The 14,101-nt window shown below is 47.3% G+C and overlaps 1 protein-coding gene across 5 annotated transcripts in view; it reads left to right on the forward strand.

Annotated features, from left to right (window-relative positions):
- Nucleotides 1–14,101, forward strand: part of SIDT1 (SID1 transmembrane family member 1) — an 83,864-nt gene that overhangs the window by 32,640 nt on the left and 37,123 nt on the right. For 4 of the 5 annotated variants that reach the window (XM_037909979.2, XM_037909988.2, XM_037909994.2 and 1 more), the window contains exons 4-6: nucleotides 1,185–1,230; nucleotides 9,176–9,277; nucleotides 10,692–10,775. In XM_037909979.2, coding sequence (XP_037765907.1) covers nucleotides 1,185–1,230; nucleotides 9,176–9,277; nucleotides 10,692–10,775 — 232 coding nt within the window. The remainder of the gene's footprint in view (nucleotides 1–1,184; nucleotides 1,231–9,175; nucleotides 9,278–10,691; nucleotides 10,776–14,101) is intronic. The other variant, XM_037910012.2, reaches the window with a different exon arrangement.

Here is a 14,101-nt window from a genome sequence, read left to right on the forward strand (position 1 = left end):
TAGTCAGCAGGAGAGAAGAGTGAGGGGGGATTTGATAGCAGCCTTCAACTACCTGAAGGGGGGTTCCAAAGGGGATGGAGCTCGGCAGTTCTCAGTGGTGACAGATGACAGAACAAGGAGCCGTGGTCTCAAGTTGCAGTGCGGGAGGTCTAGGTTGGATATTAGGAAACACTATTTCACTAGGAGGGTGGTGAAGCACTGGAATGGGTTACCTCGGGAGGTGGTGGAATCTCCATCCTTAGAGGTTTTTAAGGCCCGGCTTGACAAAGCCCTGGCTGGGATGATGTAGTTGGTGTTGGTCCTGCCTTGAGCAGGGGGTGGGACTAGCTGACTCTCCTGAGGTCCCTTCCAACCCTAATCTTCTCTGATTCTATGAGGCAGTTAGTGCAGCAAACTCCTTTGAGACCTTATTCTGTAACTAGGGAGGACCAACACCATAGCTATGCAGCAGCATCTCCTGATCAAGCAGCATTGAGATCCCCTCCACTCCCCATCCTGCTGATCACTTTCTCCATGCACCACTAGAGCTGGCTGAAATGTTTTTTGGCATTGCTTTTTCCATTGGACAATGCCAATTTGTCACATTTGAAATATTCAGTAGGAATATGTTTTCAACAACCTTTTTTGTTTTGGGGAAAAAAACTGAATCAGAGCATGTTAATCAGAGTTAACCTTATTTGAATGGAACACTTTGATTTTTCCATTTCAAACTGCCTGTTTCTAAATGTATTTTATAAATCATAGTATAATATAAAATAAATAATTCAAAATAAAGTATGAAAAAATATAGATTTTTTTTTTAATTGAACCGTTCATTTTGCAGGAACTTTGTGAAATTTCAGCTTTTTATTATGATTTGGATTTTTTTTTTTAATATTGGACTTTCCCTTGGAACAGATATTCCAGTTCCAGATCAGCTCCGTGCTACTACCCTGTCCCAGCAGGAAGGGCCTGACTCTCTCTCCTAGTGCTTAAAGCAAGTAGGACTAGTTTGAAAAGAACCGTTCCTACAAACATAGAAGTGTAAGTCCCTCACTAACGCTTAGCTCACAGCCTTAAAGTCTCCCTGTGCTTCATGAATGCAGCTTTGAAGAGCAGTTCTCTGAAGATGCTGTGTGTGTGTTGGAGCATTTATGCTGTGAGCTTTAGAAAGTCTTCACCCTACTTATTTCTATCTTTTTTAGGACAGATAAAGCCTTTAACTTCACTGCCAGCCCTTCTCAGCCTCAGGTAAGCAGGAGCCCTACGTGACATCAGCTGCATGTGTCTTTTCACACACAAATGAGTTCCAGTGTGATCCTAGCAGTTAGAGATGGCAAAGAGCTATAGGATCAAACCCACTTCCCTCTCAGGATGCAACCTAGTCCATTGCTGTGGCATCTGTAGGGTAGAGTGAAGGGGTAGCACTGCATAATCTCTGCCCCTCCTGGAGCAGGTGCCGACCCTCACACAAGACATTCAGCTCAAGCAATTGAACAAACCAGAAATGTGAACTGGTGCAAACAGACATCATACCTTGCTGTGGGATGAATGCAACACTCCACAGGCCCGGCAACCTGCACTGGGTGTGGATTCACGGCGCTGTGTGCTGCTGGAACAGAGTGCCCAGTATGGACTTCTGCACTGTTGCAACTTACATTGGTTCAGTCACTCTACTACAATTTGCTGAGATGCAGTCAGTTCTCTAGTGCAGACAAAGCGGCAAAGGATGCATCAGACTTCAAACCGCTACCAGCGCTTGAGTGGTCTGAAAAAAAAGTGGTGGGGAGGGGAGGGGTGTCTGTCTGCCTATAGCTCTGCCTAGCAATCAATTTTGCTCCTCCCCACCATCGTCTCTGCTCCCCCTGCAGCTCCTGGGGTTCTTTCTCCCCCGCCAGGCCTGGGAGAGGAGGGTGAGCTGCAGCAGGATCCCCTCTTCCACTTCCCAAGCTGAGCGTTACCAGGAGGAAGAGGGAGGAGCAGGGGAACCATCCTGTCCCCATTGCTCACAAGGAGTGGAGCCTGCTCCTTTCTCCCTCCTGTGAGGAATGATGTTGGTTTTTGAGGGGACAGGGGCGAGCTCTGCCTGCTTCCTGCAGCAGACCGGATTGGCTGCTCTTCCCCAGGGAAAGCAACTAAAAAAGGGGTCTGTGCCTCCCCCCTCCCCTCCGGTGGTACTAAAAATGCACCCCTTCCCCCGAGTGTCCCGGCTCACTATTTATCATAGAATCACAGAATATCAGGGTTGGAAGGGACCTCAGGAGGTCATCTAGTCCAACCCCCTGCTCAAAGCAGGGCCAATCCCCAATTTGTGCCCCAGATCCCTAAATGGCCCACTCAAGGATTGAACTCACAAGCTTGGGCTTAGCAGGCCAAAGCTCAAACCACTGAGCTATCCCTTCCCAGAGCTGCAACACTGAACACTTTAAGCACAATTACCTTAGCTGCAGCCGGAAGGTGATGTTCCGATTGATGAAATCATGACTCACTGATAGGTACAGACTCTTGGTTCAGTCAGCCCTCTGACATCTGGAACGTCCAGGCCAGCAGCCATTTGGGGTTTTCCATTGCTGCCTATGCCAGCACAAGCAGATTTTTCTAATTCACAGCACTGAGGATCATTGTAGCAGCTCTCTTTAGCCATGAAAACCAGCCACCTCTATGGATGTGGGGATTCAGAGGGCTTCTCTCTGAAGATGAGTGGGGAAGTCCACCCCCTGGAAATAGTGCCAATTAATCTAAGATCCAATCTGCAGATGCTTGCCAACAGATCCCTGGAGTGGAAAATCGGTCCGCTGGCTGCAGATAACTGTTCTTTCCAAACCGCAGCATCCTGGAATCTGTTCACTCATCACAGTCAAGACTGTGTCAAATACCCTCTTCCTAACCAGCAGGCTCCTATTATAGCCTTACTGGTACATCTGCATTTAGATGACTTGGGTTTGTATCCTGGCAGACACTATTATATGGTTCTTTCTACTCAGAAACTCTCTCATTAGGTACTATGGATTTTTTTTTAGATACAGTGATATTTCCCTGCCTCTTGGGCCTCGTCTGTCCTTTTTCTATTATTTATAGCCAGGCATTATAGTATTCCCCTCTTCTTATCTTTCTGCCATGTGTAGTAGCTCCTATTAAGTCAAAGTAGTCTTCTCTTTCCAGGAATCCTCATTGATCCATTTTTTGCCATCAGGCTTCTTATATTATTCTATGGACACTTTCATATAATTTTTATTTACCATTAGGAACATGGAGATGGTGCTGTTAGTTTCTTAGGCACTTGTACAAAGCCCATTAAAGTCCACAGGAATCTTTTCATTGAATTTAGAGGGCTGAGGATCAGGCCCTGAGCCATCTTTGATGGAACTGCAGTCCATTACTCACAGTGGATAACATACGAGATTTTTTAAAATGGTGTTCTGGGCACCCTGACTCTAAAGTAAAATTAACAAACACCCTAATATAGGCTCACACTATATGTATACTCCAACTAAAAAAAATACAGCAAGAGGACACCCCCAAATATGCCACCATGGCTAAACAACAGAGTAAAAGAGGCAGTTGGGGGCAAAAATGCATCCTTTAACCATTGGAAGTCAAATGCTAATGAGAAAAATAGAAAGGAGCATAAACTCTGGCAAGTCAAGTGTAAAAGTATAATTAGGCAGGCCAAAAAAGAATTTGAAGAGCAACTAGCAAAAGACACAAAAATTAACAGCAAAAAAGTTTGAGTATATCAGAAGCAGGAAGCCTGCCAAACAATCAGTGGGGCCATTGGACAATCAAGATGCTAAAGAAGCGCTCAAAGAAGACAAAGCCACAGTGGAGAAGCTAAATGAATTCTTTGCATCGGTCTTTACTGGAGAGGAGTCATTATTTTTAGTTGACAAATCTGAGGAACTGTCCCAACTGTCCACGGATTGAACTGTCCGTAGAAGAGGTTTTGGAACACACTGATAAACTTAAACAGTAATAAGTCTCCAGGACAAGTTGGGGTTCACCCCAGAGTTCTGAAGGAACTCTGATATGAAATTTTAGAACAACTAACTGTGGTATGTACCCTATTGCTTAAATCCGCTTCTGCACTAGGTGATTTGCAGATAGCTGATGTGATCCTGATTTTTAAAAAAGGATCCAAAGGCAAATATGGCAATTATAGGCCGTAAGTCTAACTCCAGTACCAAGCAAACTGGTTGAAACTATAGTAAAGAACAGAATGATCAGACTCCTATGTGAACACGATTTGTTGGGGAAGAGTCAACACAGTTTTAGTAAAGGGAAATCATGCCTTACCAATCTACTGGAATTCTTTGAGGGGGCCAACAAACGTGTAGACAAGGGAGATCCAGTGGATATAACAGAAGTACTTGTGGCACCTGAGAGACTAACAAAAATTTGTTAGTCTCTCAGGTGCCACAAGTACTCCCGTTCTTTTTGTGGATACAGACTAACACGGCTGCTACTCTGAAACCAGTGGATATAGTGTACCTGGACTTTCAGAAAGCCTTGGACAAGGTGCCTCATCAAAGGCTCTTAAGCAAAGTAGGCAGTCATGGGATAAGAGTAAAATCCTTCTGTAACTGGTTAAAAGATAGAAAACAAAGGGTAGGAATAAATGGTCAGTCTTCACAGTGGAGAGAGGTAAATAGTGGAGTTCCTCAAGGATCTGTACTGGGACCAGAGCTGTTCAACATATTCATAAATTATCTGAAAAAGGGGGAAGTAGTGAGGTGGCAAAGTTTGGAGACAATACAAAATTAATCAAGATAGTTAAGTTCAAAGTAGATTGCAATGCTTTACAAAGGGATCTCACAAAATTGGGTGACTGGACAACAAATGGCAGATGAAATTCAATGTTGATAAATGCAAAGTATTTAAACATTATCCCAGCTATACATACAAAATGATATGGTCTAAATTAGCTGTTACCACTCAAGAAAAATCTTGGAGTCATTGTGAATAGTTCTCAAAAACATCTGCTCAATATGCATCGGCAGTCAGAAAAGCGAACAATGTTAGGAGCTGTTAAGAAAGAGAGATAATAAGACAGAAAATATTATACAGCACTATGTAATTCCATGGTACGCCCACACCTTGAATACTCATGCAGTTCTGTTCACCCCAACTCAAAAAAGATATATTAGAAATAGAAAAGGTACAGAGAAGGGCAACAAAAATGAATAAGGGTATGGAGCAGCTTCTATATGAAGAAAGCTTTTTTAAAAACTGGGATTGTTCATCTTAGAATAGAGACAACTGGGTGGATATGATAGAGATCTATAAAATCATGAAAGTTTCTCCACTTTCTGTGGAGAAAGTGAATAAGGAAGTGTTGTTTACCCCTTCACATAACACAGGAACTAGGGGGCACCTGATGAAATTAATAGGCAGCAGGTTTAAAACAAACATAAAGAAGTATTTCTTCACACAATGCACAGTCAACCTGTGGAACTCGATGCCAGGAGATATTGTGAAGGCCAAAACTGGGTTTAAAAAAGAATTAGATGTTTTTATGGAGGATAGGTGATCCATCAAAGACTATTAGACAAGATGGTCAGGGATAAAACCATGCTCTGGGTGTCCCTAAACCTTTGACTGCCAGATACTGGGACTGGACGACAAGGGATCGATCACTGGGCAATTGCCCTGTTCTGTTCATTCCCTCTGAAGCATCTGGTATTGGCCATTGTTAGAAGCAGGGCCGTCCCTAGGGGGTGTGGGTCCCAGGGCAGAAGTGATGTCACTTCCAGGACCAACCGTGCTGGGGGCAGGTAGTGGAGCCTGGAGGAGGCAGTGCCTCCCCAAACAGACCGGTTTGCACACACACACCCCCCACACAAACTCAGGTTCACCTGCCACCTAGTGCTGGACAATTGTGCCAGCCCGTGGGGCCCGGAGTGGTCGCCCCGATTCGCCGTCCCCTAGCGACGGCTCTGATCAGAAGACAGGATACTGGGCTAGATGCACCATTGGTCTGACCCAGTATGGCCACTCTTATGTTCTTATACAACACAGGATGGGTGCCTTTTAATTGGCACACCACCATTTTTATAAATCAAATCAAGTAAGTATTGAATGAATTGACCTAGACTCTTTTTACAATCTAGAGCAATGCAAGAATAACCCCAAACAAGAAAAGGAAATACAACTATAACAAAAAGTGCTCAGTGACCTTAGTGCTCAATTCCTGCCCATTTCCCAAGTGCTGAGAAAGGAATTTAATAAAATTGCAAGTGAGAGAGGTGTTTTATTATGCAACTAAGGTGTGCAGATAAGGGAAAGGTTACTGTTTTAATTTTTTCAAAGAACAAGGCTAGGACTATAACAGGGTTTAAAAGAGAACTGGATAAATTCATGGAGGTTACGTCCATTACTGGCTGTTAGCCAGGATGGGTAAGGAATGGTGTCCTTAGCCTCTGTTTGTCAGAGGGTGGAGATGGATGGCAGGAGAGAGATCACTAGATCGTTACCTGTTAGGTTCACTCCCTCTGGGGCACCTGGCATTGGCCACTGTCGGTAGACAGGATCCTGGGCTGGATGGACCTTTGGTCTGACCCCGTATAGCCGCTCTTATGCTCTGAACTGAGTGTCTGAGTGGTGTGGGTCTGACGAGCCATAACTAATCTCTATGAGAAATTACAGGGCAACTAGAGCAAATAAGTTTCATATCTGATGTTAAGAAACACTTCAGTTACATTCCCATTAAAATGGTTTCCCCTTTAACTGTTTTCACTATTTTTTTCTTGGTTGTAAAGTCCATTGCTCGTTCGTACAACCAGAGGAAAAGAGCTGTTAAAAGGTGTTTACTTAGATCAAATGCAGCAGCAGTCAGCCAGGAGGTGAGCAACTATGAAAGGAACAGTGGGAACTACAAGACAGGTTTCCTCCTGGAAATTTTGGAAGCGCTTGTAGATAATCACTCCACAAAAAGTGACCCATTTTAGCATGCCCTTGTGATGAAGTGGGACTGTTCTTAATGTTTCCTCTGAATACTGTAGGGGTGCCTCAGTTTCCCCGATGCATTTCTTAAGCCTCTAAGTGGTGGGATAAGGGGGTGTACTTGTTGCAGAGCAAAGGGCCAATGTACCTAAATGGCCGACACTCTGTCTCCTGGCAACTGATGGCCTGGGCCCTTCCCCCCTGCAAGGTGATAGCTAAAGAGGGTGGAGAACAAAGAAATCAGGTGACCTCCTGGCCCGGGAAAGGGACAAAGCCCAGAGGAGGAGGGGCTGAAGAGTAAGTCAGCTGGAAGCTGTCTGGGGACAAGAAGTGACAGACGTGGTTGTCTGGCTCACTGCCCCCCAAAATGAACCCGGCTGAGGAGTCCTGTTCTCTGTACCTACAAGCTCTGTTTTAGACCGTGTTCCTGTCATCTAATAAACCTCTGTTTTACTGGCTGGCTAAGAGTCATGTCTGACTGCGAAGTTGGGGTGGCCGGACCCTCTGGCTTCCCCAGGACCCTGCCTGTGTGGACTCACTGTGGGAAGCGCACAAAGGGGCAAAGGATGCTAAATGCTCTGAGGTCAGACACAGGAAGGTGGAAGCTGTGTGAGCTTTATGCCCTAAAAACAGTCTGCTCACAGAGAGGAGACTTCACCAAAGTCCTAACTGGCTTCATAGGAAGCAGTTCCTGAGCATCGCCCAGGAATTCCATAACAGCCCTGTGCTGGGAACTGCTCAGGAGGATGCTATGAGACTTCCTATGTTAGTCCTATGTTAATTCCGTACTTGGGGAATTACCCAGGGGGCTGTTCCACCCCTTTTACATTCAGAGGAGTAGAAAGTTTTCCACCCCTGCTGAAGGTGGGGTGTCTGTGTAACTGGTTCTCAGGCTCTGTCGGCAGGCAGCTGCAGATTCTTGTGGTTTTTGGCCAGAATGAAGGGACTCTGCATAGATCTGAAGGAACAGGTTCAGCTGATTTTCCAAGTGGCATTTGCTAGGATTTACAGCTGTAATACAGACATATTTTCATTTCACAGTAAGCCCTTCTTGTCTGTAAAATGGATACAGAAACTGGAAAACTTGGAAAAATTCTGGTTCAGTTCTGCTTTGCGCTCAAAATTGGAAGCAGGAAAACTGCTTTGTGAGGGAAATGATTCTTGCCTGTCTCCAAAGATAGGAGTACGAAGGCTTGCTCATATATAAGGGCTGTGAAATGAACTTAATTATTAACACACATCCGTGGAAGAGCTGAGATTAGAATTTATAGTCCGCTGGATCACAGGCCAGCATGACTTACCCTTTGCTTTTGGCTGTGGGTTTATCTTGCAGTTGGTGCTTTGCCTGTGTACTGCCTGGGGTCATGCAAGAAGCAATGCAGAGCTGGAAACATGCTCAGTGCAGCTGGAATGTTTGGAGATTTTAGTAGCCAGTCTCTAACACCCTGCACTTAGCCTGTGCAATTGGCAATTTTCACAGGCTTATCCTCTGGCCAAATCTGGATGACTTTTCATGGGGATAGAAAAAGGTACTTCTGTGACTCCAGGGCTATCCCTTAGCCAAATTTCGAATCCCAGCTCCAAAGCATGGAGGCACTACAGTTCTTCAAAGAAATTAGGAAAAAATTGTTAGCATTGGCAAAGCTACCCTAACATCATTCTCAGAAATGGCGAACCCAATCTCCCTGAAACTTCAAAAATCAGCCAGAGGAAAGAAGCAATCACTGACTTTTTGGTTTTTTTTTTTTTGTTTTTTTGTGGCTAAGTCAGAACCAGAGGAAAATGTTAGGCAGTCACAATTATAGCCTACAGGCTTCCGCCCCTCCCCTGCCTATGTAATGGCGTTCTAAATCGTACAGAAACTGCTGGAGGCAATTGTTGCCATTGAAAACACTTTACTATAAAATCCCACCTTTTTAAAAACATTATTGTATTATGTTGGAGTATTATGATGAGCAGGAGTTGAAACTGAAACTGCTGAAACTCTGGTGCCATGGAGGTATCTGGGGTTAAACTCTGTGCGTAGGGGGGCTGGTGCAGTCTGTATCTTTGGCCAGCCATTGAGAGGAATACAAAGGCCTTTCAAAACACTTGAACTCCAAGTGACTAGTTGGACTGCAGAAGCTTTCCATGCCTGATTTCTCAGCCTAGATACAGGGGGCTGTTCTGTTCTTTTGGGGATGTTCTGGAGCCAGTGGCAGAGGGACTCCTGAACTGTAATGCACAAATGGGAGCACTGATCCTGTTTTTTCTGCAGTATTTTCTGTACAAGTTCCCTCCAGATGTGGATTCCATCATCATCAAGGTGGTATCTGAAACAGTCTATCCCTGTTCTGTTGTCTCCGTCCAGGATATTGTGGTAAGTCTAGAGAGGGGGCTCTCAGCCTGCAATGGCAGATAATCTAGAGTGTAGGCTCTGGGCATTGGTATCCTACCTCTATCACCATGTGTGATGTATTTCAACCAGTAGAGCTATGAAAGCCTCGGGGGCCTGTACTGCAGAGTAACAATACAGGAGGAGCTTGAAGGGAGGTGAAGGGCCTGTGGAATGAATGGGAAAGGACTAGCTGCTGAGTTCTAAGTAGCTCCTCAGGTGATATTTTTACCAGTGTTAGTGAGGGTAGTGAGCAAGTTAATGATTACGCTCCCATCCCAAGATCTGAAGGTGCTTTTCCTTACCTGGGAGGTTGGACAGTACCATTTTCTCTTCATTTTACAGATAGGTAAATGGAGGCACAGAGAGATGACATGAGGTGTCTTCTTTCCCCCCCCATTCTTTCTCGCCATCCCTCTCCCTCTCCCAACCTTCTTTGGTCACTGTTCCCCCTCTCTCTCTATTACCTGATCCTTTCTCCTCCCCTTTTCCTCTGGCCCAATCTCCCCCCTCAATCTTTTTTCCTGAATTCTAGTTCGTACCCTCTGGTCCTCTCCCATTCACGCCATGACTGCCTCCTGCAGGTGGAATTTGCTGTTGCTCAGAGCCAGGAAGCAGCAGTATGGGCCACCTATTTCTTCTCCCTTCCTGCCCTGCTATGCAGGATGGAGAGGCACACTCAGAGTGAGGGAGCAGTGAATAGGGGAGGGAGAGGTGAAGGAAGCAGTCTTGAAACCCTGAGAGCAGCCTCTAGTAGCTGGGAGGAGGTGATGAAGTGGAAACAACAATCCTGGCCTGCAGCCCTGCTCATGAGTGGCCTTTCAAATGACATGACTGAGAGGGCGACAATGCGGTCAAACGTGTGACTGTCACTCCACGTGGCAGGTACAGAAAGGGGAAACATGGAGCCAGGGGGTCTGTCATGAGGAGGTTGGGGATAACAGGAAAATGAGGACCAGGCCTAGACTCATAGTAGAGCAGCTTAGATTGCTATAACAAATGTCTTCTCCCCTCTGCTTTATCGGGGCCTTCAACTGAGAGATTCAGAGTAAATAACCTGGCTGTTTGAAGCTGGGTCCTTGCTGAGAGAGACCACTTGAGCCCTGGCCATGGCTGGTATTCGCAGCACAGCTTCGCTAGCCCCTGTATGCCGCGGAGGTTGCTGCCTGTGGGACTCCAGGCTGGTCTCCTCCAGTGCTCTTCATGAAGCCCTGGTGGGGAGGTGCGGGGAAGATGACAAAGCCAACTTGGAGGCCCAAAGGAGTGAATTTTTATTAGGTTTATGGGAGTTTTTTCCACATCAGGCCTATCGAGGAAAGCCAGTTTGTGCTCCTCCTGGCTCAAAAATGCAGTTGGATTTTTCAATTTTTTTTTTTTTTATTACTTCTGTCTGTTTTAGTGTCCTGTGTATGATCTGGACCACAATGTGGAGTTTAATGGTGTTTACCAGTCCATGACAAAGCAAGCTGCCATCACTGTACAGGTGAGATGTTGATTTTGTCAGTGCTAATTTCCAGTGACCCTGTGTGCCTCCTCTCTGCTTAATCTTTTTATCTGTGGGATACTGGTGCTCGAGATCAGGGGTTCCTGTGCTTTTGGATAGCATGGCCCACATCTTAATACAAATGGAGAGCCAGTTTCAGAGAGAGATGGTGACTTGCCTCAAGCCACACAGCAGGTCAGTGGGAAAGCTGGTTTTAGGAACAAGGAAGTCTCCCAAGTTCTAGATTTCCTTCTTATTTCTCTAAGAAATGACTGACTCCTAGAATACATTTTGTGTGCTTGAGCCAGTCACATGCTGCTTTGCAAAAAAGGGGACCTATTTTTATGGGTAATCTCAACAGAAGGGCTGAATTTCTGGTATGTGTCCTAACTTCAGGCTTTTGAGCCTGCCAGCCACTGTCTCCAGGGTCTTCACACTTTACCCTAGGTGGGCAGGTAGGTACCCTCTGCACTGAGCTGCAGCCCAGGGACCCTGTATGAAGCAGAGGAGATCTGTTTGTTCAGATCCTCTTCTGTATCCCTGGGCTGTTTCCTACTGTGACTGGCATCTAGTCCTTCTTCACAGTAGAGTTGTCAGGCATCCGGTTTTCAACCAGAACGCCCAGTCAAAAATGGATCCTGGAGGCTCTGGTCACTGCTGACTGGGCCATTTAAAGTCCGGTCAGCAGCGCAGTAGGGCTAAGGCAAGCTCCCTGCCTGCCCTGGTTCCACGTGGTTCCCTGAAGTAGTTGGCATTTCCCTCTGGCTCCTAGGTGGAGGTGTGGCTATGGGGCCACTGCGCACTGCCCCTGCCCTGAGCACCAGCTCCGCAGCTCTCTTTGGCCAGGAGCTGCTGCCAATGAGTGCTGCGGAGGCAGTGCCTGAGGACGGGGGCAGTACGCAGAGCTTCCTGGCTGCCCCTCCACCTAGGAGCTGGAGAGAAATGCCAGACGCTTTTGGGAACTGCCTGAAGTAACTGCAGCCCAGAGCCCGCACCCTGAGTCCTCTCCTGCACCCCAACCCCTGCCCCAGGTTAGAATCCCCTCCCACACCCTAACTCCCTCCCAGAGCCTGCACCCCTACCCTCTGCCTCAGCCCTGAGCCCCCTCCCGGAGCCTGCACCCCATGTCCCTTCCCACACCCCAACCCTCTGTCCCAGCCCTGAGTCTCCTCACGCACCCAAACTCCCTCCCAGAGCCCGCATCCCCTCCTGCACTCTGAAGCTCTCAGCCCCAAACCAGAGCCCACACCCCCAGCTGGAACTCTCATCCCCCCCACACCCACACCCAAACCCCTGCCACAGCCCAGAGCCCCCTCACTTCCTGAACCTCTCATTTCTGGCCCCACCCTAGAGCCCATACCCACAGCTCAGAGCCCATACCGCCTCCCACACCTTATTCTCCAGCCCAGAGCCCATTCCCACACTCCGAACCCCTAATTTCTGGCCCCACCCCAGTGCCCTCACTCAGCCTGGGGAAAATGAGCGAGAGTGGGGGAGAGTGAGCAGCGGAGGGAGGGGAGGGGAGATGGAGCGAGCGGGGCATGGCATCAGAGAAGGGGCGGGGCCTCCGGAGGGGGTGGGGCAGGCGTGTTCAGTTTTCTGCAATTGGGAAGTTGGCAAGCCTACTTTAGTCTTTTCCCCAGCTGACTCTTCTGCTGGTCCCAAAACAAAGGGGATCCAGACTAGTTATGAGAAACAACAAAGCTACTGTATGAGGCCTATCTGTCCCAAAGGGGCTCTGCTCCTTCGGAATCTCTAGTTAGGCCCTGTCCCAGCTGATCCTGCTTTCCAGGCAGCTTCAAGGCAGTCAGTATCACAATGGTCCCCTCTGGCCTTTTGAATCAATGTAATCTGGTTAGGCTCTGGCCCCAGCCAGGCTTTCTTTCACAGGGCTCGCTCAAGAGGCCCAGTCTCTCTCCCAGTTAGCCACCGCTGAGCAGTGTTTTTTCCTCTTTTCTCTCCAGGCTTGACACTTTGCACGTCTGCAACGGGGTGGGGCTGACTGAGCCCACAGGCTCTCATTAGCTCCTTCCTGATGATCAGCCATCACAGGCTGCTAGGTTTGGTGTTTAGGCATTTGAATCAGTGGCCTGGCTTTCAAGAGTGGAGAGCACCTGCAGCTCCCAGTCAAATAAACTGGTCTGCAAGTGCTCAGTACGCTTGAAAGTCGGGCCAGTAATTTACATGCCTTAATATAGACCTAGCAGCCTAACTTTAGGCCCCCAGTGTTGAAAAATCTTGCCCTGAAGGCTTAAAGGAACGCTAACCGGCTCTCTGGTTTACAACATGCTTCTCATTCTAGTGTCCCTGTGCGCTCCCACCTGACTCACCACTTCAACTTCCTGCTTTATAACTCATGGGAGGCGTGCCAGTATCCTGGTGTAATGGCACACTACAACCTTAAGTTGACCTATATTAGGTTGACTTACAGCCATGGCATTAATTACTGTGGTGGGTCATGTCCACGCTACCTTTCTTCTTGTCAGTGGTGCACGTCCTCACCAGGAATGCTTCCACCGACTTAAGAAGGGCCGTGTGGGGAGCTGAGTACCTGGGCTCTCAGCTCCTCTCTCAGCTCATTGCTGGGAACCTGACTGGGCTGGCCCTTCTGATGCCCTGCTCCCTGCCAGGAGCCCGGCTGCCCCACCCTGGGCTCTCAGTGGGGAGTGGAGAGCTGGAGGGGGCAGCCAGGCTCCGGGCAGGGAACTGCATGGAGCTGGGAGGAATGACAGCCAACAGCCAATCTAAGTAACCAGCAGTCTCTACGCAGACACTGTGTTGTCCTAACTACATCAACATAAGCCCTATGGCTCTCAGGGAGGTGGAGTTATGTCAGTGTAGTAGGGCACTTACATCGGTGGAAACAAGGCTGTTGTGTTTGCACTGACATAACTAAGGTGACGTAAGCAGCCTTACGTCGACCTAACTCTGTAGTGTAGACCAGGCCTTAGTCCAGTGTAACTCTCATACTGCAGGTGAACATACCTGGTATGTATAGTTGTACCCTTTGTGGCATGTTTTGCTTGTGACTGGTTGAACAGTTGCTTACAGAGGCAATGTGGACTGAGCTGAGCACAGGTCTGGAAACCAGGACTCTTGTGTTTTAATCTTGGCTCTGCTTCTCCTAATGTGTGCTAGAACAGGACTTTGAAAATGTAAAGTGCTAAGTGTATGGCAAGATCGATATTCAAAAAGTTACACTGGTGTACTAAATTGATTTAAAATGGATCAGCTTACACAAGTGCAAACCCCTAATATAGGCACACTTATCCTGGTTTGAGCTTCACTGAAGCTAAACTGATTTAAGTGAAGTTTACACGCAAGTG

The sequence above is a fragment of the Chelonia mydas genome, chromosome 1, assembly GCF_015237465.2.
Source record: "Chelonia mydas isolate rCheMyd1 chromosome 1, rCheMyd1.pri.v2, whole genome shotgun sequence".
NCBI lineage: Eukaryota > Metazoa > Chordata > Testudines > Cheloniidae > Chelonia > Chelonia mydas.